The sequence below is a fragment of the Mesoplodon bidens genome (genome assembly GCF_964165515.1).
Source record: "Mesoplodon bidens genome assembly, chromosome: 5".
Taxonomy (NCBI): domain Eukaryota; kingdom Metazoa; phylum Chordata; class Mammalia; order Artiodactyla; family Ziphiidae; genus Mesoplodon; species Mesoplodon bidens.
Genome location: NC_138161.1, coordinates 65,944,158 through 65,969,307, shown reverse-complemented (window position 1 = coordinate 65,969,307; position 25,150 = coordinate 65,944,158). Strand labels below are relative to the sequence as shown.

General features: G+C 36.8%; 1 protein-coding gene across 1 annotated transcript; it reads right to left on the bottom strand.

The window, feature by feature from the left end:
• Window positions 1-398: 398 nt before the first annotated feature.
• TEX55 (testis expressed 55) lies at window positions 399-18,238 on the bottom strand (the record flags this gene model as incomplete). The annotated part of the gene is made up of 4 exons (XM_081235839.1): window positions 399-1,371; window positions 14,531-14,593; window positions 16,384-16,530; window positions 17,087-18,238. 4 exons carry the CDS (start codon window positions 18,236-18,238, stop codon window positions 1,321-1,323), a joined length of 1,413 nt encoding a protein of 470 aa, XP_081091965.1. The 3' UTR covers window positions 399-1,320.
• Between the last annotated feature and the right edge of the window lie 6,912 nt (window positions 18,239-25,150).

The following is a 25,150-nucleotide window of genomic DNA, read 5'->3' as shown; positions in this document are numbered from 1 at the left end:
TAGTAAAGTGTTAGGGCTGAAAACCAGTGAACTAAATTCAGTATTTAATTTCAGATGTTATTGATAACATCCAAGTTTTTGATCACTAATGATATTGTTGACCCTTCAATATTTGGGTTATTTTGTTCTATCAACTGATTAATTATAACCTTAGTCATGTCACTCAAAGTTTTCTCACAGGTTCACTGTAAGTTTATCAGCTTTTACCTAGTTATGCCAGCCCACAATCAACAGAAAGGCTGCTTATCTGCCTGGAGAACATTTATTGAGTCTGGGCACTGGCACATTTTGTGGACAATTGAAGGAAAAACTAAAGAAGCCTTGAAGTTGTAAGTAGAGATTTTAAAACTATAATTATTAGACATGAAATTCAGGTATTAAAAAAAGGGATTTATGCATGATTGTTCAAACAGAGGCTTAATTCATTGCAATACACCACATAATTATACCAAATCGCCAGGGAAACAATATGAAGAATCAAGGCTGCTATAATGTTCAAATAGAAATTAAATGAAAGGTTCAGCTCACAAAAGTAGTATCAGATGATCATCTCAGTTATGATTGCTGGGCAGATACTCTCATACCAGGTAGATCACGTTGAGGCTTTTTGCTTTTAAATACCAGTTCAACTGGCTACACATTCCACACGATGCAGACACTCTTCAGAGGATAAAGGTAATAAGGAAGTGACATTCTGCCTCTCCCACAGGTGTATACAGAGTAGTATAACATGTCTGAGTTTTGCTTTAGGTTAAAAATCAGAAGAGGACTATCCCTCGGAATAGATTAAATCACTCCCATTAATTTCAGAATATAACTGGCAGGGTCAAAGAGGAAAATAGTAAAAATTTGTTGGAGGTATTAAGAAACAAGAAAAGAGATCTTACAACAGTCACCTTCCATTAAGAGAGAAAAAAGTGCTGTTACGAATTATTTTCCACACATTTTCCAATTGAAAATTTTATAGACAGTTTTGAGACATGATGGGTTTGTATGCTTTTGGGAACTGCGTATAAATTGCTAATATTCTTTTCTTGATCCTCTCTGGGATTTGTGAACATGTTTCTGTTCAGTACTTTGGAGGAATGAGTACTGAAATATCAATGCATGGATAAGTATATGTGCCTGTTTTTGTATGATGAGCTAGAGGTATCTGTAACTGTTATGTGAATTTTACGAAGCTACTCAGTAGATTTTTACTTAAAAAATAAGAACACATTTAGGCAGAGTCACTACAAATGACCATTCAAAAATGATTTTTCAGAGTGGGAAACAACATAGTGTTGACACTGATGTTTGTAAACAATGTTGAGGAGAGATTCATTCTTCGTAGGTTTCATGTTTCTTTCTGTTTTGTATCATTTCCTGTACCTGAGGAGAATGAAAAAGAATTTTTTCCACTTGCAGTTTTGGTCTACTTGGAGTTACCTTATCTTGTAAGGTTAAAATATATAGACATTTAAAATACTGAAGTCCTTTAAAATTTTTGCTATCTTGTGGTTTTACATATTATCTTACTGTAAATTTAATTTGCAGGTTTCCTGACTGTTAAAGATGCTCAACAGATTGTCATGTACAAAATAAATAAATAAAAATAAAATAAAATAAAATAAAATAAAATACAGAAGTCCTTGTACTGACTTGGTACAAATAATTTAGACTTTGATAAGTCACGAATACGTGTTGTAATATCTAGGGACACCATTAAAAATATTAAGAAGGTTATTAGGGCAGTGACCTTATTCTGTATGATACTGTAATTATAGATACATATCATATACATCTGTCAAAACCTATAGAATGTACAACACAAAGAGACTTTATTGTAAACCATGGACTTTAGTTAACAATAATACATCAAACCGGCTGATCAACTGCAACAAATCTACCACACTAATGCAAGATGTTAATAATAGGGGAAATGGGGGAAGGAGAGGGAGTAAATGGGAACTCACTGTACTTTCTGCTCAAATTTTCTGTAAGCCTAAAACCATTCTAAAAAATAAAGTATATTAATTTTTAAAAATCACCCCAATGTGAAACCAAAAAAAAAAAAAGATTAAGAGAGTATAACTTCTAAATAGAGAGAAAAGTGGAACAATAAAAGAAGATAAAAAGTAGAGGAAAAGAAACAAAACAGGCAGGACAAATAACATATGGTAGGACAATAGGTTTAAACGCAAATATATCTTCAATAACATCAAATATAAAGGGACTAAATGCTCCAATTAAAAGCTTATCAGATTTGAATAATTTTAAAAATTATAATACATGCTATATATAAAAAACTTATCTAAAAAACAAGTTAAAGTTAAAAATAATAAATATATACCATTTAAATATTGACTAAAATAAATCTGGTATAGCTATAACAATATTGAAAGGAGTAGTTAGAGTTCATGTTATACCTCTTAATGATAAAAATTCAATTTACCAGAAAAATATAAGAACTCTAAATTCATATTCACCTAATAACATAGCCTCAATTACATATACACAGCGTAAATTGACAGAACTATAGGAGATAGGCAAATTCACAATAATATTGGACAACTTGAACAACACGTTTAGCAAACCTGATCTAGTGGATATATTTAGACACTTCCCAATAATTGCAGAATAAATATTTTTTCAACCCCAATTAATTCATTCATGGCAATTAGCCATATGCTGCATCATAAAGCAAGTCAACACATTTCAAAGATTTGAAATCTTGCTCTCTGAGTAAAATGCAATTGACTTAGAAATCATAAACCAAAGGGCAACTAGATATCTAATATTTGATAATTTATGTAAATAATCTAATGTAAAAAAATCCATAAGTTGAAGAAGAAATCATAATGAAAATTAGAGACTATTTTGAACTAAATAAACTAAAAACACCACACACTTAAATTTATGTGATAAAACCCATATGTATATATTATATATTAAAAAGGAAGATCTCCTTCCTATATGCAAGAGTAAGCAATAAAAAAATGAATTCTGCAAATAACAGCTATGTATTCATGGATAAAATACAACCCCCACCTACAAAAGAAAAACCCCACAAACCGAAACAAAACAAAAAACCTCACAGCTACCTGAAGGTTCTGGTGACTAAGCAAAGACAGGCAGATTTTGGAGAGGAGTCTAAACTTAGAGCAAGTGACCAAATGGAGCGAATTTCTCATTTTTTGTAATTTTGACCCAATGACAGTCATGACTCACAGACATAGCTATGGCTACACAAGAATGCCTCAAACTGTGACAGAAAGCCCCCTGTCTTTCTGGATGGAAGAATTACAGGAAGTAGACTGGTCAAATATGGCTAGATGCTGAAGAGTGAGGGGAAATCCTAGAAGAGGGGAGGAGATTCCTTAATTCTGTGCATGAACTCTGCACGAGCCTCAGGTTGACTTCTGAATCATGCATTCATAGGACAGATTCAAAGTAGTAGTAGGCTTAAGGAACTGACCTGAGCTATGACCACAGAAGGCAAGAGAGAGAGCTTACAATTCAAATCTAACCATGTTAACTGCCAGCTAAAACAAAAACAACATCATCACTTGTCAGAGGAGTATGACAGAACTCAAGTCCACACAGCATAATATTCACAATGTTAAGGATACAATTGAAATTATCCTAGCTGTAGAAAACCAAGAGAATGCTACTCATTTTAAATGGAAAAGATAACTTTAACTTCTTCCTTTCTGATTTGGAAGCCTCTTATTTTTTATTAAAATTTTTTTGTTTGTTTGTTTATTTATGCCTAATTGCTCTGGCTAGGACTTCCAGTACTATGTTGAATAAAAGTGGCAAGAGTGGGCATTTTGTCTTATTTCTGACCTTAGAGATAAAGCTTTCAGGTTTTTACCACTGAGTGTGATGTTGGCTGTGGGCTTTTCGTATATGGCCTTTATTATGTTGAGGTAACCTCCTTCTCTTCTTAGTTTGCTGAGTTTTTATCATGAAAGGGTGCTGAATTTTGTCAAATGCTTTTTCTAGATCTCTTGAGACAATCATATAATTTTTATCCTTTATTCTGTTAATGTGGTGTATCACATGAATCGATTTTCATATGTTGAACGACCCTTGCATCCCAGCGATAAATCCAACCTGGTCATGTGGTATGATCTTTTTTATTTATTTATTTATTTTTTTTGCGGTACGCGGCCCTCTCACTGTTGCGGCCTCTCCCGTTGCGGAGCACAGGCTCTGGACGCACAGGCTCTGGACGCACAGGCTCAGCGGCCATGGCTCACGGGCCCAGCCGCTCCGTGGCATGTGGGATCTTCCCGGACTGGGGCACGAACCCGCGTCCCCTGCATCGGCAGGCGGACTCTCAACCACTGCGTCACCAGGGAAGCCTGTGGTATGATCTTTTTAATGTTCTGTTGGATTTGGTTTGCTAGTATTTTTGTTGAGGATTTTTGCATCTATATTCAACAGGAATCTTGGCCTGCAATTTTCTTTTCTTGTGTCTTTGTCTCTGGTATCAGGTAGTGCTGGCCTCACAAAACGAATTTGAAGTGTTCCTTCCTCTTCAATTTTTTGGGAAGATTTTGAGAAAAATTTATATAAATTCTTCTTTAAATGTTTGATAAGAGTTCACCATGAAGCCATCTGGTCCTGGGCTTTTTCTTTGTTGGGAGGTTTTTGGTTACTCAACCTCCATGCTAGTTAAAGGTCTATTCAGCCTTTTTATTTCTTTATGACTTAGTCTTTTTTTTTTTTTAACATCTTTATTGGTATAATTGCTTTACAATGGTGTGTTAGTTTCTGCTTTATAACAAAGTGAATCAGCTATACATATACACACATCCCCATATCTCCTCCCTCTTGCGTCTCCCTCCCACCCTCCCTATCCCACCCCTCTAGGTGGTCACAAAGCACTGAGCTGATCTCCCTGTGCTATGTGGCTGCTTCCCACTAGCTATCCTTTTTACATTTGGTAGTGTATATATGTCCATGCCACTCTCTCACTTCGTCCCAGCTTACCCTTCCTCCTCCCTGTGTCCTCAAGTCCATTCTCTACGTCTGCGTCTTTATTCCTGTCCTGCCCCTAGGTTCTTCAGAATCTTTTTTTTTTTTTTTTTTAAGATTCCATATATATGTTATGACTTAGTGTTGGTCAGTTGTATGTTTCTAGTAATTTATCCATTTCTTCTAGGTTATCCAGTTTGTTGGCATATAATGAATTGTTCATAGTATTCTCATAATCTTTTTAATTTCTGTGGCATCAGTTATAATGTCTCTTCTTTCACTTCTGACTTTGAGTTGCCTCCCTTTTTTGTCTAGCTAAGTGTTTGGCAATTTTGTTTATCTTTTTTTAAAAAAAACTTAGTTTCATTTTTTTTTTTTTGTTTTCCTATTTTCTATTTCATTTATTTCTGCTCTAATCTTTGTTATTTCCTTCCTTCTTCTGACTTTGGGCTTAGTTCATTCTTCCTTTCCTACCTCCTTGAGGTGTAAAATTAGGTTATTTGAGAGATTTCTTTTTTAATGTGTTTATTGCTATGAAATTCCTTCTTAGAACTCTTTTTGCCACATTCAATAAATTTTGGAATGTGTTTTCATTTTCATTTGTCTTGAGGTATTTTCTAATTTCCTTTTTAATTTTTTTAATTGAATGAAAGATCCTTTAAATTCTATAGTGTTTTACAATTTTCAAAAGTTTCACACACATGATTTCATATAGTCCCCAAATAACCCTTTCTCCCCCACCCATATATTGTCCCTCCCCACTTCTCACTCCCCACTGGTAACCATAAGTTTATTCTCTATATCACATTAACCAAGTTTGACCATATACTGGGCCAAAAATAAGTTTCAGTAAATTGAAAAATATTGAAATTGTACACAGCACAGTAAAACTAAACTGGAAATCAATAATAATGACATATCTAGAAATCCCTCAAATATTTGGAAATTAAACAACACAGTTCTAAGTAAATAAGTGGTCAAAGAAGAAATCACAAGACAAATTAGAAAATATTTTGAATTGAATGATAATAAAAACATGACATATCAAAATTTGTGAGATGCAACTAAAGCAGTGGCTAGAGGGAAACATTTTTAAATGTCTATATGAGAAAAGAAGAAAGGTGTAAAATCAACAATCTAAGACCTGACCTTTAGAAGCTAGAAAAAAAGAGCAAAGTAAACCAGAATTAGGAAGAGGAAAGGACATGATGAAGATAAGCACAAAAAGTAATGGAAATAAAAAGATAATAATCAACAAAACCAAAAGCTGGTTCTTTGAAAAGATCAACAAAAGTGATTAATCCCTAGGTAGATTGATTAAGAGAACACAACTCACATGAGAGGGATTCAACCTGCTGTCCTTGGCTTTGAAGATACAGAGGGGGACCATAAGTCAAAGAATGCAGTGGCCACTAGAAATTGGGAAAGGTCCTCAGCTTATAGCCAACAGGTAATGGGATCTTGGTCCTACAAACACAGGAAGTGAATTCTGCCAATAACCCAAATGAGTAGGAAATGGATTCTCCTCTTAGAGCCTCCAGAAAAGAACACAGCCTGGCCTGCCAACACCTTGATTTTAGTATAGGTAGACCTGTATCAGACCTCTGATCTACAGAACTATTAGAAATTTGTGTTGATTGAAGCCACTAAGTTTGTAATAATTTGTTACAGCATCAAAAGAAAACGAATACAATACCATACACAAAAAATAACTACACATGGATCATAGACCTAAGCTTTAAAGTGACGATGATAAATCTCCTAGAAGAAAACATAGGAGAGTATCTTTTTTTTTTTTTTTTTTTTTTTTTTTTCTTTTTGCGGTACGCGGGCCTCTCACTGTTGTGGCCTCTCCCGTTGCGGAGCACAGGCTCCGGACGCGCAGGCCCAGCGGCCATGGCTCACGGGCCCAGCCGCTCCGCGGCATATGGGATCCTCCCAGACCGGGGCACGAACCCGTATCCCCTGCATCGGCAGGCGGACTCTCAACCACTGCGCCACCAGGGAGGCCCTGAGAGTATCTTTGAAATTTGTATTAGGTAAAGATTTCTTAGATAGCACTCAAAAAGTAAAAAACTCTAAAAGGAAAGACTGATGAATCATATTTTATGAAAACTAAAAATGTTTGCTCTTTGAAAGACATTGTAAAGAAAAATCAAAGGAAAGCTACACTATGAGAGAAAATATTTGCCATACACTTACCTGATAACAGACTGGCATATCCAGAATATATAAAAACTTATAGTTCAATCATAAAACAACAACCTAATTTAAAAATGGATTGAAGATTTGCACGTACAGGTCACAAGAGCAGATATATATAAATGGCCAAAAAGTACACGAAAAGCTGTTCAATATTTCTACTAGGGAAGGGCACGTTAAAGCTACAATAAGATATTAGTGGAATGGCTAAAATAAGAAAGGCTGACAGATCAAGACTTGATGAGAAGAAATGGCTGCTTTCAGATTTGGGGCAGGAAAAGTATGAGTTTCTTTCTAGAACATCTTGTTATAGCACAAAGCAATGAAGTGATCCAAGATTACGAGGAGTGTTAAAAGTGCTAGGAGTCATCCTCAGAATGTTCCCATTGGCTTCAAACAGTAACATTTGAGCATCATCAAGAATAATAACTGCAAGGGATTGAAATACACAAAACACATTTAAATCTATGAGTTGATAATAATACTAAAAACATGGGTTACCTTTAGACAATTCTATGAAAGATTTTTATTCTGAAAACTGGTAAATAAAGAGAAAGAGTTAAGTATTTTCTCTGTTTTCCTATGTAATCTATGTCTTAGGGCAACCAAATAGTTGATGAGATGTATTATGACCAATAAATGAAAAAAGAATGATAAAATAAGAACATCACCATGTTTCAATCTCTATTGAATTAACGGGTCAAGCAATGATCATCAATAACTTCTTACAGCAAAAAGATCATCAATGGCTGGATCATTATGCACTGACTTATGGAGACAGACAAGAACATTATGGTGTAGTCTTTATAAGACAAAAAAAATTGAATCTGAATGTAAAGAAAACATTAGATATAACTATAATCAGCAATTTACAGAAAATATAGGGTTCCAAAGAACATGATAAGTGACATCATTAGAAAATAATCAGCAAAATCCAGACTAGGAAACTCTTCAGTACAAATGATCTGGTTACTTCAATAAAAAATACTGTAAAAAAAAATATATATATATATATAGAAATGAAGGGTGAATCTTTATACAAACTTTATAATGTCCTAGATCTAATATATATATATATATATATATATATATATTAGATCTAGGACATTTATCAATCAGTCAAAATTTATGGACCTTGTTCTGATGGAGTTAAAACAACAAAAAGTAGACAACTGGTGAAATACAAACAGTAACTTGTTATTTGATATTAAGGGATCACTGAAAATATTTTAGGTGATGATAGTATTGTGATTAGATTTTTAAAAATTAATTAATTTATTTATTTTTGGCTGTATTGTGTCTTGGTTGCTGCACGCAGGCTTTCTCTAGTTTCGGTGAGCGGGGGCCACTCCTCGCTGCGGTGCGCAGACTTCTCATTGCAGTGGCCTCTCTTGCTGTGGAGCATGGACTCTAGGTGCGTGGGCTTCAGTAGTGGTGGCGCATGGGCTTAGCTGCTCCATGGCAGGTGGGATCTTCCCGGACCAGGGCTCGAAACCGTGTCCCCTGCATTGGCAGGTGGATTCTTAACCATTTCACCACCAGGGAAGTCCCGTGATTAGATTTTAAAGTCCTTATATTTTATAGATATGTACTGAAATATTTACAAATGACACTATATTATGACTAGGATTTACTTCAAGATAATCTGGGGGGGAGGAAAGGGGGTAAGGTATATATCAAATAAGATAGGCTTGTGGTAATAGTTATTAAATAGGAATAATAAGCACATGGAGAGTAAATATACTATTCTCTATTTTTGCGTATGTTTGAAATGTTTGATAGTTGAAGAAAATTTTGAGAATTAAATAACATACAAGGAATCTCCAGCAAATATTCCATCACTTGAAGGAGAAGAGAGAGGAAAAAAAGGGATAGAAGCAATATATGAAAAAATGCTAGCTGAAAAAATTTCAAAACAGATGAAAAACATTAAAACACAAGGGTCTGGAACTTCTATTTCCTCTAAAACCAGATTTCCCTCTTGTTTGAAACAACTAAAAATGGACAACATATAAGAAACGATGGTTTTCAAGATATCAGGCAACAAAGGACAGTGCTCTGTGAAAGTCAGGAAAGAAATGAAGTGACCCTTATGATTGCTCTACCCTGCTGTCTTCAGAAAATTTCCTAGCCTCAGAGTAGGGAAAGTGAACCTGAGAGGAACTCTGCAGATCCCTGAGTTGAGGAGATGGAGCTGAGATCCTGTGGAAAGCAAGGCAGCTATAGTTCACAGGACAGAGTGCCAGAGAGGAGAGAACTGCACAGAAAGGACTCTGGAAATCTGCAGAAGGTCCCCTTCAGGTAATCCCCTGTGTATATATCAGTACATGTGTGTGAGGAAACTACCTGAGGCCATGGAAAGAACCAAGCCAGGAATACTGCCTATTATCACCAGTCAAACTGGAAAAACTTGTGATTCATGGGGCACTGGGTAGAGTACTCCAAAGGGTTTTGCCTCAGTAGTGGGGAATACTTAGCCCTAGATGAACACTGCTCTGTTTCACTCTAAAAAAATCTTAAAGCAAAATTGGAAAAGATCAGATTGTTTCCAAGTAAATTAGCTGGGTCCTGAAATAAAGCCCAAGAATATACATGAATACAAAAAAGCCCAGCACCTACTAAGGTAAAATTCATAATATCTTGCACCAATCAAAAATTACCTGGCATACACCTAACTATTACAAAGTTATATGTCAATTATATCACAATTAAAAAATTACCAGGCATAAAAACAAGAAGCAAAAAGTTATTATAACTATATTCTCTTAAGTTCAAAGAAGTTAAGTAAAGATACTGACACTATAAAAAAGACACAAATAAACTGGGGATAAAAACTACAAAATTTATAATGTATGCAATGAAAAATACACTGGCAGTTTATTATTAATGGTACTGTAGACACTGCAGAAGAAAAGATCAGTAAACTTGAAGACATAGCAATAAAAAATATCCAAAATTATATAGAGGGGAAAAAAGGAATTAAAAAACATTAACAGAGCATCAGGGAGTTGTGAGACAACTTCAGCTGCCCCAACATATGTGTAACTGGAGCTCCCAGAGGAGAGGACTGGGATAAAAAAATGTTTGAAGAAATAGTGGCTAACAAATTTCCAAATATGCTGAATACTGTAAGCCCACAGTTCTTAGAAGTTCAAAGCACCACAACAAAAGAAACATGAAGAAAACTACAACAATACCACTTTAAGTAGGAGTGTAAACTGGCCTGAGTACTTTGGAAAACTTTGGAGCAGCAATCTTTTAAAGCTGAACTTATGTCAATAACCTGTTACTTAGCAATTACATTTCTAGGTCTGAACCCAATAGAAATGCATGCACTTGTGCACCAAGAGACAAGTACGTGAATGTTCACTGCAGCCTTATTCACAACAACCAAAAAACTGAAAACAACCAAATGTCTAACTCATAATAGAGGATACAGAAATGAAAAGGAATGAATAATATGCACAAGATGAAAGAATCTCACAAACATACTGTTGCTCAAAATAAGCCAGCCCCCGAATAGCACAGTGATCTGATCCCATTTATACAAAATCTAAAAAAAGTCAAACTAAAAGTCAGAATAGTGGTTATTTTCTGGAAGAGAAAGAGTAGTGATTGGAAACAGGTACCATGTGGGATTCTGAGGAGCTGGTAACTTTCAATCTTTTGGTGGTTTCATAGCTCTATTTAATTAGTGAAGTTGTACAGTTTTGATCTCTGTAATTTTCTGTATGTGTGCTTGAAAAGTTTTAAAAATGCAAATAAATATATTTTACCACATTAACAGCAGAAGGGAGAAAATCATACAATCACCTCAATAGATATAGAAAAATAATTTGATAAAATTTAATAATTCATGATAAAAACTCTCAGAAAACAGACTATAAGGAAACTGCCCTAATATGATTAGTAGTATTTATAAAACACAATAAACACCATAGTTAATGGTTAAATAGGGAACTTTTTTCTTTTTCTTTTTCTTTTTTTTTTTAGGATTGAGAGCCAGCAATGTGAACCACTGTAGCTATTTGTATTCAACATTAATTCTACTGGAGATCCATAACCACTGTTCTATATCAGTGTTCCAACAGGAACAGCACTTTCAAAATAGAGAACTTCAAAGACAGTTTATTCAAAAAAGGACTATTTAAAAAGAATTAGGCATAAGGTAGTTACAGGAGATAATGCAATAATCCAAAGCTAGTAAAAACTGAACTAACTTTAGGACTGAAGGTCAAGAGGAGGGAACATTACTATAATTCAGAAGCAAAGAATTATGTAAAGTAAGATACCTTAAGAGAAGCAGTGATTTCCAGACAACTCAGGACAGACAGACTGTGGGGAAAAGGACAGGGGAATAAATCTGACTTCACCCTCTTTCCTCCTTCCAGTCTTTCTCCATGGTTTCCTACTGGCTTAACCCAACTGGAAGTCAGAAGGAATAAGAGCCTATTGATCTAGTCCATACAGATTAGCTTCTCTGCAGGGTAAAGAAGAGAGGAAGGTAGATCTGAAGGGGCAAAGAGAAAATAAATAATACATACAATAGGACAAAAAGAAAGAAAAGGATAAGGATTGGAAAGGTCAAATAAAACTGTCACTATTTGTAAATGATACGATTGTATATGTAGGAATACCCAAAGTATCTACAAATGCATGATTATAATTAATAAGTTGAGTTTAATAAGGTTGCTGCATATGAGATCAACAAAACTGAGCTATATTTCTATGTCAGAAATTAGAACCTGAAATTTTAAAAGTTTCTACTTATAATAGCGACAAAAATGATAAAATACCTATGGATATGTCTATCAAAAGATATGTAAAATCTTGGACTTCCCTAGTGGTGCAGTGGTTAAGAATCCGCCTGCCAATGTAGGCCACACGGGCTTGAGCCCTGGTCCAGGAAGATCCCATATGCCGCAGAGCAACTAAGCCTGTGTGCCACAACTACTGAGCCTGAGTGCCACAACTACTGAAGCCCATGCGCCTAGAGCCCGTACTCCGCAACAAGAGAAGCCACCGCAATGAGGAGCCTGTGCACCGCAACAAAGAGTAGCCCCCGTTCACCACAACTAGAAAAAGCCCGCGTGCAACAACGAAAACCCAACACAGCCAGAAGTCGAATAAATAAATTTAAAAAAAGATATGTAAAACCTTTATGCAAATAATAACTATACTGGAAGAAATTAAAGACCTAGATAAATGGAGAGGATAAAGCTTATTGTTTCAAGCTGGTACTTCTCCCCAAATTGATCAACAGAGCCAATGCAATCCCCCCCAAAATCCCATCAGCGTTTGCTAGTGTGTGTGTGTGTAACCTGACAAATACTTCTAAATGCTGAAATGGAAATTCACAGACCTAAAACATCCAAGATATCTTAAAAGAAGAATAAGATGTGAGGACTTGCTCTGATAGATACTAAGACTTATCATGAGGCATTCTAATTAAGAGATTCTTGTAGTGGAGCAAGGATCAACAAATATATTATAGGAATCAAATAAAAAGCAGTGCGGAAAGTACTGTCTTCATATAAGGTGCTTGGTCAATTGGATGTCTGCTTGGAAGAAAATAAAACTTGACCCCACCTCACATCCTACACAAAATCAATTCCAGATTGATTGGATATAAATGTAAAACAAATAAAATTTAAAAACAAAATAAAACCAAATGCTCCCCCCCACAAAAAAAAACCCCATAAACAAACTTCTACAAGATAATACAGGGACTATGATGAGGAGCTTGGACTAAGGAGAGACTTCTAAAATAGTACACCAGAAGTAATAAGAAGATTATTAAATTTGACTATGTAAAAATTCAGAATTCCTGTTCATCAAAAGATACCTTTAAGAGATAAAATAGAAGGCAGAGAGTGGGAGAAGATACCTGCAACAAAGAGTTCATAACCAGAATATATAGAAAACTGTTACAAATGATTAAAAAAAGACAAACAATACAACAGAAAAGAAGTATTTCCAAATGGCCAATAAACAAATGAAAAGGTATGCAACTGCTTCAGTACTCAGGAAAAACAAGTTGAACCTGCCATGATTTCTTACTGTTCATACATTAAAAAGGCTAATGCTGTGGACTTCCCTGGTGGCGCAGTGGTTGAGAGTCCGCCTGCTGATGCAGGGGACATGGGTTCGTGCCCTGGTCCAGGAAGATCCCACATGCCGCGGAGCGGCTAGGCCCGTGAGCCATGGCCTCTGAGCCTGCGTGTCCAGAGCCTGTGCTCCGCAACGGGAGAGGCCACAACAGTGAGAGCCCGCATACCACAAAAAAAAAAAAAAAAAAAAAAGGCTAATGCTGAAAATACTGATAATACTAAGTGTTGGGTGTAAGTGATAAGGATGTAAGACAACTGGAACTCTAAAATACACTGCTATTGGGAGTGTAAATTGGTACAGTTGCTTTGGAAAATTGTTTGAAATACTCTACTAGAGTGGATCAAACACATACCTGACAATCCAGCATTCTCTCTTGTGGGTATACACCCAAGAGAAATGTGTGTATATGTGCACAAAGAGACACGCACATGAAAGTTCCTAGGAAAAATTTTTGTAATAGCTCCAAGCTGGAAATAACCTGAAGGTTTACATCTATCACAGAAAGGATAAATTGTGGCATTTCATACAATGAGTACTATACAGCAATGAAAACGAATGAACTACAGCCACACACAATAGCACGGATTAATCTCACAGACATATTTTGAGAAGAAGAATGAACCAATGAGTCCCTACTACATGGTTCCCTTTATATAAAGTTTAAAAGGTTGACAAGCCTACACAGATATAGAGAACAGGCTAGTGGTTACCAGTGGTGGGGGGCAAACTACTGGGTGTAAGATAGGCTCAGGGATGTATTATATAACATGGGGAGCAGAGCCAGTATTTTGTAATAAGTGTAGATGGAAAGTAGCCTTTTAAAATTGCATGAAAAATTAAAAAAACATTTTTAAAGTCTCAAAAGTAAAGCTTTTGGCTCTAGAAGTCATGCTCTTAACCACCAAAAAAAAAAAATGAAATTTAAAAATAAATTTTAAAAAAGCTGACAAGTCTAAACCAAAGTGCTTCATGATTCATGTTTCATGGTAGAATTATAAAGAAAAGTGAGAATGTCATTATTGTAAAATTCAGAATAATAGTCCCTTTGTGGGGAGTGATAACCATGAAGAAAAGAAAGGGGGCTTCTCAGATGCTGGCAATGTTTTAATTTTTTTTTTAACTTGAATGGTAGTTACAGGTGTGCTCACTTCATGATAATTCACTGAGTTGTATGTGTTTTGTACACTTGTATGGGTGCTATACTTTATAATGAACAGAATAAGAAGCTTGTTCTTTTTTTCCTATTCCATACCTGGCACAGCATAAAACTCAGGGGGTCTTCTGGCTTTTCATAGACTAGGTTTTCAGTGATCTGCTGAGAGAGAGAGAGAGAGAGAGAGAGAAAGGCATCACATTATGGTTCTGAGCTAAAGCTATATGGTCAGGTTATACCTGAAGCAATCTTTTACATTAACCTAACATGTACCATAGCATTTTAAAGAAATTCGTATATCTCTACATAGTGACAAATTACTTTCCTACTGCTGATAAATTTGGGCAAATTAAGGTAAAATATAGAGGGATTAAAAATTTAGGAATAAATAGTAATGTATATTTTTCTGGTTTCTAAGATCAAAGAGTTTTGGAGAAAGATTTTGAGAATTGTGATTTTGCTAGACTGAGAAATCAATAAATTATTTGCTTTGAAGAATAGTCAAAGAAAAAGTTTTGAATAAAAATTTTTAAACACTGCATGATTTTTACATAGCAACTTCCTTCTAAGGCATTTGATTCTAAAAGGTGAAAATGATGTTCAGTGTTTGTAATGATAAATGAGAAAGAATATAAAAAACTTCAGAGACCCCCTTCCATATGTTTTGCTGTTGTTGAATAACTCAAAAAATTATAATAAAGCAAGCAAAATTCTCACTTGCAGGGAATAACAATAGGGCACATTTCTGGTATAAAATATTCTGGTCTGTTTAATTTGGTTAAAGCCAGAAAATCCAGTCATTAGCATTCTCCCACAAAATGACATTTTAAAGAAAAGGCATACAGCAGTGTTATTAAAGCAAGTATCACTTATCTCTATTTTATATGAGGAAACTGAGATTCACAGAAGTTAGGTAATTTCCTCCAAATCACAAAGATGAGAAGGGACAAAGTTAGCTTGGAGCCCTGGCCTAACAGATTTTAAAATGTGTGCACTTTCCTCTATTTCCTACTTCTTTAAACTTAAATTCTTCCAGTTTAAATGCTTTCATTTGGGGTGGGCCCCTCTTACTTACAACTTTCTAACCACAAAGTTACTTCATGTATATATGCCATTATATATGTATATATACCTTGCTGCATAATAATATTAACATAAAAATACACATGTCAGGAGAACAGAAACAAAAACAACCCACAAAACAGCAAAAACTTTATAAATGTGATAACATTTTATAATTCTGTATTGGCCAAGGAACGTTATACTTTAGAGAAGGTTCCAGCCCCATATCCTGAGGTCTATAAAATTTGTAATTTCAAGAATTAGAAGCAACTTTTTTCTCCTAAAGAATGTGCTTTCTTAGATGGTCACAGGTTGGTCATTTTTTGTTTTTTTGGCAGTACGCGGGCCTCTCACCGCTGTGGCCTCCCCCGCCGCGGAGCGCAGGCTCAGCGGCCATGGCTCACAGGCCCAGCCGCTCTGCGGCATGTGGGATCCTCCCCGACCAGGGCACGAACCCGCGTCCCCTGCATCAGCAGGCGGACTCCCAACCACTGCGCCACCAGGGAAGTCCGGTTGGTTATCTTTTGAAAGTATTATATTCCTGCCTGGAAAGTCTTTTTCTCTCCTTTTCAATTGCCATTATTTTGTCCTTCCTTCCTAGTCTGGCTCAAACTTTAACCCTGGGCCAATTTTTTTCCCTAGCAACCAACCTATCAGATCTCTAATTCCTCTGAAGGGCTTCATATCATGGTAAGGATCATTCATTTGGTGTTTATCATTTACTACTTTTGGTTAATATGTCTCAATGCACTTACTGACTTCTCATTAAGATTATATCCCTTTTATAGCAAACGCCCTTTCTTGTACCTCTTATAAGCCAGGTCAAAGTTTGTCATTTACATTATGATTACTTTAAAACTCACAATTAAAAAAGAGGTTGAGCGGTTTACCTGGAATATTTGCAGAATGTGGTGTTTCTCCATGTATTGCAGTGAAACTTGATAAGGATCTTCATATACTATAGGAGGGAACGGCTTCTTATAAGGTTGATTGTATGCCTGAAAACTCCTTCTTTCCTGGTATTCTGAAATATCAACCTAAAATGGAAATATCCCCCAAGAGAGTCTTTAATGAATTGAAAATCCCCAGGAAGTTTTGTTGCTATTGTTGCTGTTATCAGCGGAATCTGATATTGATGGGATCTGAACACCAGAAATTAAGAGCAAAGACATTATTATGAGAGACCTGGCTGATTCTCCAGGCAATGTAATGCACCTTAAGTCCTGGGAGGTACCTTAGACATCTCCAATCTACTTCAAATACTTTTCCCTTCACAGAGATTTCCAACTGACTCCAAATTCCTTTCCTTTGGTAGAAGCCCAGAGGGGGAATGACTTAGTGTCCCAGTGTTAGCAGCAGAACCAGGACTTGAAACCCAGGTCTCCCGAATCCTGGTACATTGATCCTTCCTGAATGGCCTTACTTAGTGTAGCAGAGAAGGCAATCCATCTCTTTATTTCCCACCCTTCTCTTGCCCTTCCTGAATCCTATGGGTCACACATACCACAACATGTGCCCTCTTCCTGCATTCTGCCAGACCCCTGGCTTAACCTCCAACCACCCAGGTGGGTATCAAATGCCCCTTTAACCTACAGGCTTGGTTTCCACGGGTTGAGTTTTTTCTTGACTGATGATATAGTCCAATTTGGATGAGATGGAGGGAAATCTTTGGGAGCAGGCTCTGTCTTTTGTTTGGAAAGTACTGGTCAATCTGTGATCAAATGGGATGAATGCTTGCAGATCAGCTACACTTTCTGTTTCAGTTTCAAGGGAAGCCTTGGATATGCTGCCACCTGTCTGGCCAGGCTCAGATTTGCAGGGTTGTACTCTGAAGTCAGCCTCTTTGTCTTCCTTGTTGTAGCCAAGCTGGTGGAATAATCTATCATCAGACCGGCTACGTTCTCCATAGGCAAACAGGTTGTCTTCTGTGTAATCATCCTCTGCTTCCACTAAATCATCAGCCTGGTCAGATTCACCGCCAGCCTTGTCAGGGTCAGCAGCCTGGTGTTCAGCTGGTTTAGTAGCTTGATCATACACTTTGCGGTGCGTCTTTACAGATGTTCTGTGGTCAACTTGGTCAGACAATCTACGATCAATCTGTTCAGAAGGTTTTTGCTCAACCAGGCCGGACAATCTACTTTCAATCTGTTGAGAAGCTCTTTGGTCAGCCGGGCGGGACATTCTGTGATCACTCTGCTCAGAGGCTCTTTGTAAAGATGGGACAGATGGTTTACGGTCAATCTCTTCAGAAGCTCTTCTCTCAGCCAGGCTGGACATTCTGTGATCAATCTGCTCAGAAGCCCTTCGTTCAGTCTGTTCAGAAGTACCTTGTTCAGGCAGAGCAGACATCTGGCTGTCAGTCTGTTCAGACTCCACACCACCAGCTTGGCTAGATGCCTTGCTGTCCATCTGTTCTGACATGCCTCGGTTAACCTGATCAGATGCTCTACGATCGGCAACATTATCATGGTTGGATGCTCTGAGGTCAGCCTGATCAGATGTTCTTTCTCCCATGGATTCATATGCTTTGTGTTCAGCTTGATTAACTACGCTGGGTTCAGCCAGGGCAGACACTATCTGGGCAGTCTGGTCAGCTGCTCCGTGATCAGTCTGGTCATCTGCTTCCACTTCATCCTGGTTCTGCCTGTTGTCTTCCTGGCTGTCTGTGTGGCTGTCATTTGGGGACTTGGCTGTACTTTGGTTTTCCGACGATTCCGCCGGAGCCTCTGCTGGAGGCTCTTCCATTTTCCGCCTGGTACCAGACTGGTCTAGATTGCCAGACGCTGTGGGTGGGGCCGGGCCGGGTAGTCTAGGCGACCGTCGGAGCACACGAGACAACAATACCCGCGGGCTTTGTTTGGACCTCCGAGCTCTAGCTCTTCCGGACGCGCGGGCGGATGCCGGTGGATGCCGGGAGGTGAGCGGGGGAGCCCCGCCGCTGCCTGGGGAGGGGATGCCTCCGGGCGCCCAGCGTGGATGCGAGTGCAGGGGTGGACACCCTCTCCCAAGAAGTGGTGATGCCCACAGGCTGGCGTCGCCACCGCCCAGTGACCGGGCCTCAGGGCTCTGTGAATCGGTGCCTTAGAGCGGTCCCCTCCCCGTTTTCTTACGGAGGTCCACAGCTGTTTGTGTGAAGTAGGATCCAACAGGTTATCACTCGAACCAACAAAGTGTTAGCGATGAACACGCGTCCAACCACATGAGGGCGGCAGACCTGAACAGAGGTTACTGTTGCCATCAACGAAATCCACGTTTCATCGGCTACTGACTTTTGTATAACCACAGTTGTATCGCAGAGTATGATATTACTGCTGGGCATGTGCTAGTCAATGGTCCTGCTAAATGTTATTTTTCTTTAGACTCTTATCGGCATTGGGGTGATGTGGCCAAATTCTGTGGTTTTTCTTTTAATTAAAACAAAACAAAACAAAACAAAAACTTTTAAAAGCCAGCCTTTCCAAAGACTGCCCGTACTGTTCAGTGGTACCAGGAAGGCTTTAGTCCTTCTAACACTCACATTACCAAAGTCAAACGTATCTTTCTTTCTTCACAGTAAGAGTGCAGAGAGGAGGCTTTTGCTTTCCCTCTCACTCTCATCCCGACACACCCCTTGGCAGTTCATTGCTGCAGGAGCATCCTCTTCTCTGTCTCACGGGACAGATGAGAAGCTGTTTTCCATCTTCTCTGGGAAGAGCTGTCCTGACTGTGGAAACTCAAGCTTCAAGTGTTTTCTTGCTGAATTAGTCATATATGGTTGGAGGGCTGGAGAGAGAGGAGATCCAGTGAGAATGAGTTCTAAAATCACCCCATCCAAAGGTCTTATAGCAGTAGGGAGGGTTAGGGTTAGGAGCCAGAGTTCCAGAAAGAAAAGGAGTAAGGAAGGTGGGGAAGAGATAGGAGAAGAAATACTTAACAGGTGGGGAATTTGCACTTGATGGTGGTGGCCAGTGGGGTACATGTTTTGAGATTTGCCCCTCCCTTTTTGAAATAAACCTTAAGAATCCACTTCAGGCCAGCATGCCCTCTACTCTCCGGAGCGGGGTAGTACAGAGGTGGTGAGGCGGGCCAAGGATTGGTAGTCTGATGCCAGATATTCTTTTAATATGGGTTTAATTGCATTCAATAATTAGAGATAAGACTTAAAATCCAAATGCAAATAGTAGTAATTAAGGAGTGACAGGGAGAGTGCGTACCTTTGGTGCCGTACTTAGGAGCAGAAGGAGAATTTAGATGCATTGAAATAAAATCATTTACCTAACAGTACCTAGAACATATTTGGTGCTCAAGACGAGTTTGTCGGATATAAATATATTAAAGATTTGCCTTATTTATTTATCTAAAAATGTGTGAAGCAAATGGATGCTACGTTTGAAGTAAAATAGGTGATGGTCTATGGTTTGCAACTTCAAAGGGGCATTGGTTTTGTAGATTTGTTTTTCCATTTATAAATTAAATGTAATTATTGTAGAAAAGTAAGAAAAACAAGCATAAATTTTAAAAAATTCCCCAAACACCCCAGGGATAACCTTTATTAACATTTTCATGTATACCCTTCTAAAATTTTTCCCATGCAAATCTATACATCTAATATCTATAGGTATGTGTATATTTTACAAAATGGAGTCAAACCATGTAACTGTTCTATCAACTACATTTTCATTTAATGCTATGGTTTAAATGTTCTTCCATGTCAAGAAATGTAATCTAAATTAAAGAGCATTGGCTTTTGGAGTTAGACCAATTTGTTTTAATTCTGTATCTGCCACTTATTAGATTGTTGAGTTTGAGCAAATCTCACTATTTTTCTGAGCTTCAGTTTTCTCATCTGCAGATGAAAATGGGAATAATATAATAGTTCTCAGAATTCTTGTGAAAACTAAATGAGGTAACAAATATAATTAGCTCATATGTGCTTCATAAAGAGTAGCTATTTTAAAAATATATATATAATTTATTATATGAATTTATTTTGTTGCTTTTAACAGTGCTGCATTGACCATCATTGTATAAACATTTTATAAGTTTGTCATATTTTTTCCTTAAGATAAATTTTCTGTTGTGGAATTGCTTAGTTAAGGAAGTGTGCTCATCTTGGTGTTTTGAAAGTACTATATTTAAAAATGCCTTCCAGAAAAGTTGGGCCAATCTCTAGCTCCACCAGTAATATATGAGAATGCTATTTCTCTATACCAAGTCCAATTCTGTATATATTTTTCATTTTTGCCTATCTGATAAGTGAAAAGTAGTATTTTGTTTTAATTTGTATTTTTTAAATATGTTTAATGACTTTGGATTTCTTTTTTTGTAAATTTCCTAGTCTTGCCTTTGTCTTTTCCTTATTGATTTGTAAGAGCTTCTTACATATTAAAATACTTAATTCTTTGCTATATAAAGACTATATAAAACTTTGCAAATAAAGTTTTCTGGCTTGTTTGCCATGTAGTTTTATATTTTTTGGCTTATGAAGTTAAGTTTATTTTTCCCTTTCTAGTTTTTTTCTTTGGGGTCATGTTTAAGAAGACCTTTGTTATCACTTATGATTATACAAATATTCCCCACTTATATTTTCTTTTAGTACTTTTCAGTATGTGTGTATTTCTTTTTTTCTTACATAGAGTTAAGTGCACAAAGTTAAGTGTGCAGCTTGATGAATTTTTACACACATATACATCTATGTACACATTGCCCAGATCAAAATATAGAATATTTCCAACATTCCAGCAGGTTGCCTCATGTCCCTCCCTAGTGACTACCCCTCCCAAAGTTAAGTACTGCTGTCCTGATCTCTGTTTCCATAGCTCAGTTTTTCTGGTTTTGGAACATCACACAATATGATTCTTATTCTGGCCTCTTTTAGTCTACACTATGTCTGAGATTAAACCATATTCTTACACATAGCAGTATATAGTTATTTTTCATTGCTCTGGTACATTCCATTGTATGATTATACCACAAACTATCAACTCTGATGTTGATTGACACTGGACTGTTTGTAGCTTGGAACTATTTAGAACTTTCTTGTACATGTCTTTTGGTGGACCTAAGTGCTTATTTCTCTTGGGATAGACCAGTGTGGGATTCCTGGATCATAGGAGAGGCTCATGGTTGGCTTTAGTAAATACTGCCAGACAGATGTCCAAAATAGTAGTACCAATTTGCACTCTCACCAGCTATATATAAAAGAATTCAAGTTGCACCACATCTTGCCTCTTACTGCTGGCTTCGGGTGTATTGGTTAGAGCCTTGACATGTGAATTTGAGGCCATAATTATTTAGTCCATTACAGTCATAGATGTGAGAGCTTATTTCTAGATTCTTAATTCTATTCCATTAGTCTATCTATCTGTCCTTATGCCAGTAACAGACTGTTTTGATTCCTATTGTTTTATAGTAAATTCTGAAATCAGGAAGTGTGAGTTATCCAACTTTGTTCTTTTTCAATATTGTTTTGAATTTCTAGGGCCCCTTGAAGTTGTATATGCATTTTTAGTTTGGCTTTTCCTTTTCTACAAAGAGCTTATTGGAATTTTGATAGAGAATGCATCGAATTTGTAGATTGCATTGGGTTAGTATTGCCGTTTTAAGAATACTAAGTCTTCTAATACATCAACATGAGATGTTTGTCCATTTATTTATGTCTTCTTTAATTTCTTTCAGCAATCTTTTGTAGTTTTCAGTGTACAAGTCCTTCACCCTCTGCTTGGTTTAATTTATTCCTAGTTATTTTATTTTTTTTTATATATTTATGATATTGTAAATGAAATTTTTTACTTAATTTCATTTTTTGGGTTGTTCATTGATAGTGTATAGAAATACAGCTGATTTTTGTGGATTGATCTTGTATCTTGCAACTTTGTTGAATTTGCTTATTATTTCTAATAGTTTTTTGTGAGTTTTAAAGGATTTTCTATGTATAAGATCATGTCATCTGTGAATAGAGATGGTTTTATTCTTTTTTTCCAATATGAATGCATTTTATTTTTCTTGCCTAATACTCTTACTAGAATTTCCAGGACAATGGTGAGTAGAAGTGGTGAAAATGAACATCCTTGTCTTATTCCTGATCATAAGGGGAAGGCTTTCATTACTGAGTATGATATAGGGTTTTCCTCAAAGATCTTTATCAGATTATCCTTGTTTTTGAGTGTTTTCATCAAGAAAGGGTGTTGGATTTTTTTTTTTTCTTTTTTTTTTTTTTTTTTTTTTTTTTGCGGCACGCGGGCCTCTCACTGTTGTGGCCTCTCCCGTTGCAGAGCACAGGCTCTGGACGTGCAGGCTCAGCGACAATGGCTCATGGGCCTAGCCGTTCCACGGCATGTGGGATCTTACGGGACCGGGGCACGAACCCGTATCCCCTGCATCAGCAGACGGACTTTCAACCACTGCGCCACCAGGGAAGCCCAGGGTGTTGGATTTTTAAAATTGCCTTTTATGCAGCAATTGAGATGATTATGTGTTTTTTTTCTCTTATTCTATTAATGCAGTGCATAGCATTGATCAAGTTTTATATGGTGAACCACCCCAACAATCCTGGGGTAAATCCTACTTGGTCATGGACTGTGATGCTTTTTTTATTTTTTAATTGAAGTATAGCTGATTTACAATGTTTCAGGTATACAGCAAAGTGGTTCAGGTATACATATTCTTTTTCAGATTCTTTTTCAGATTCTTTTCCATTATAGGTTATTACAAGATATTGAATATAGTTCCATTACTACAGTTCATTGCTGTTTATCCATTTTGTATATAGTAGGGTGTAGAGTGTGATGCTTTTAATATGCTTCTGGATTTAGTTACTAATATTGTCTTGAGGATTTTTGCATCTATATTCATAAGAGATATTAGTCTGTAGTTTTTTTTTTTTTTTTCTTGTGTTGTCTTTGTCTGGCTTTGGTATCAGGGTAATGCTGGTGTATAGACTGAGTTAGAAAGTGTTCCCTTCTCTTATTCTTTGGAAGAATATGAGAAGGATTGGTGTTAATTTTTCTGTAAATGATTGGTAGAATTCATCAGTGAAGTAATCTATTTCTGGGTTTGTTCAGTTGTTGTTGTTGTTGACTTTTTAATTTTGTCGATATAGTCTCTTTATGTGTTATAGGTCACATAAAAAATAGAGATTTTCTATGGGTTTTTTTTTTGAGTCAGTTTTGGTAGTATGTGTGTTTCTAGGAATTTGTCCATTTCATCTGGGTTATCTAATTTTTTTGCTACACAGTTGTTCATAGTATTCTCTCACAATCCTTTTTACTTCCATAAAGTTGGTAGAAATGTCCCCACTTTCATTTATGACTTAAGTTATTTACTACTTCTCTATTTTTTGTAAGTCTGGCTGAAGGTTTGTCAATTTTGTTGATCTTTTCAAGGAACCAACCAACAAACCAACTTTTTGGTTTGTTGATTCTATTTTTCTATACTCTATTTCATTTATCTCTGATCAATTCTTTAGAATAGAATTTCTTTTCATCTTCTAGTTTGGGTTCAGTTTTCTCTTCTCCTTATAGTTCTTTACAGTATAATGTTAGGTTATCAATTGAGATCTTCTTTTTTAAGGTAGGCATTTACAGCTATAAATGTCCTCTGGAGCTTTGTGTTCCCTGTATCCCATAAGTTTTGGTATGTTGTGCTTTTATTTCCATCCATTTCAAGGTATTTTCATCAATCTCAAGGTATACATTTCCCTTGTAATACTTTTTTTTTCATCCATTGGTTATTTAAAACTGTGGTTTAATTTCCACATATTTGTGAATTTTCCAGTCTTCCTTCTGATATCTAGCTTCATTCCATGGTGTGTATCAAAGAAGATACTTTTTGGGATTTCAATATTTTAAATTTATTAAGACCTGTGGCCTAACATAGGGTCTATTTTGGAGAATGTTCCATGAGAAGAATGTGTATCTGCTGTTTTGGGCGGAATGTTCTTTATATATCTGTTAGGTCTAGTTGCTTTATAGTGTTGTTCAAGTCCTGTATTTTCGTACTGATCTTTTGTCTTGATATTCTATCCATTAGGCATCTTGTGTCAGTCCTTCAGGTAAAAGCCCTCAGACAAGTAAAAAAAAAGACAAACATAATTCTTTGAGAACAAGGTGTGTTCTGCTCCCTCTGGAACCAGGGGCTAAGGTCCCACGCTGTGAACATGGGCTGCTATCTTCAAAATTGTTGCTGAGTTGAGAAGCTGGGAGCAAGGACAAGTAAAAATGCTGCAATACTTTCCTACTCTTTGTAAGTGCCTCTTTCTTGACTCAGCATTCATTAGGTTGCTGAAAACCTTTCTAGGGTCCTGACAAAGTTGACTGACAGTTTTTGCTTATTTTTTCATTGTTTCAGTGGAAGGACAGGCCCCCAGAGCTACCTACTCTGCCATGTTCATCACTCCCCACCCCTCCCCCCTTAAAGTTTTGAAAATGGAACATTGTATATCCACATCAGATTTCCAGTTTCTTTCTAAGAATGGGAAGCTCTGCCAATACTGGGCTCACAGTTCCACATATCAACAGTTGCCTGGTGAGTAGTAGTTTACCAGTTCAGGGAGGACATACATTCTTCAGTTGCCCCACACTTTCTGTTCTGCCCCTTAATCATTTAAGTTACCTGATTTGTTCCTCCATCCATTTTAATTTTCAATCTCTTTAGTATTACATAGTGACTAAGAGCTCA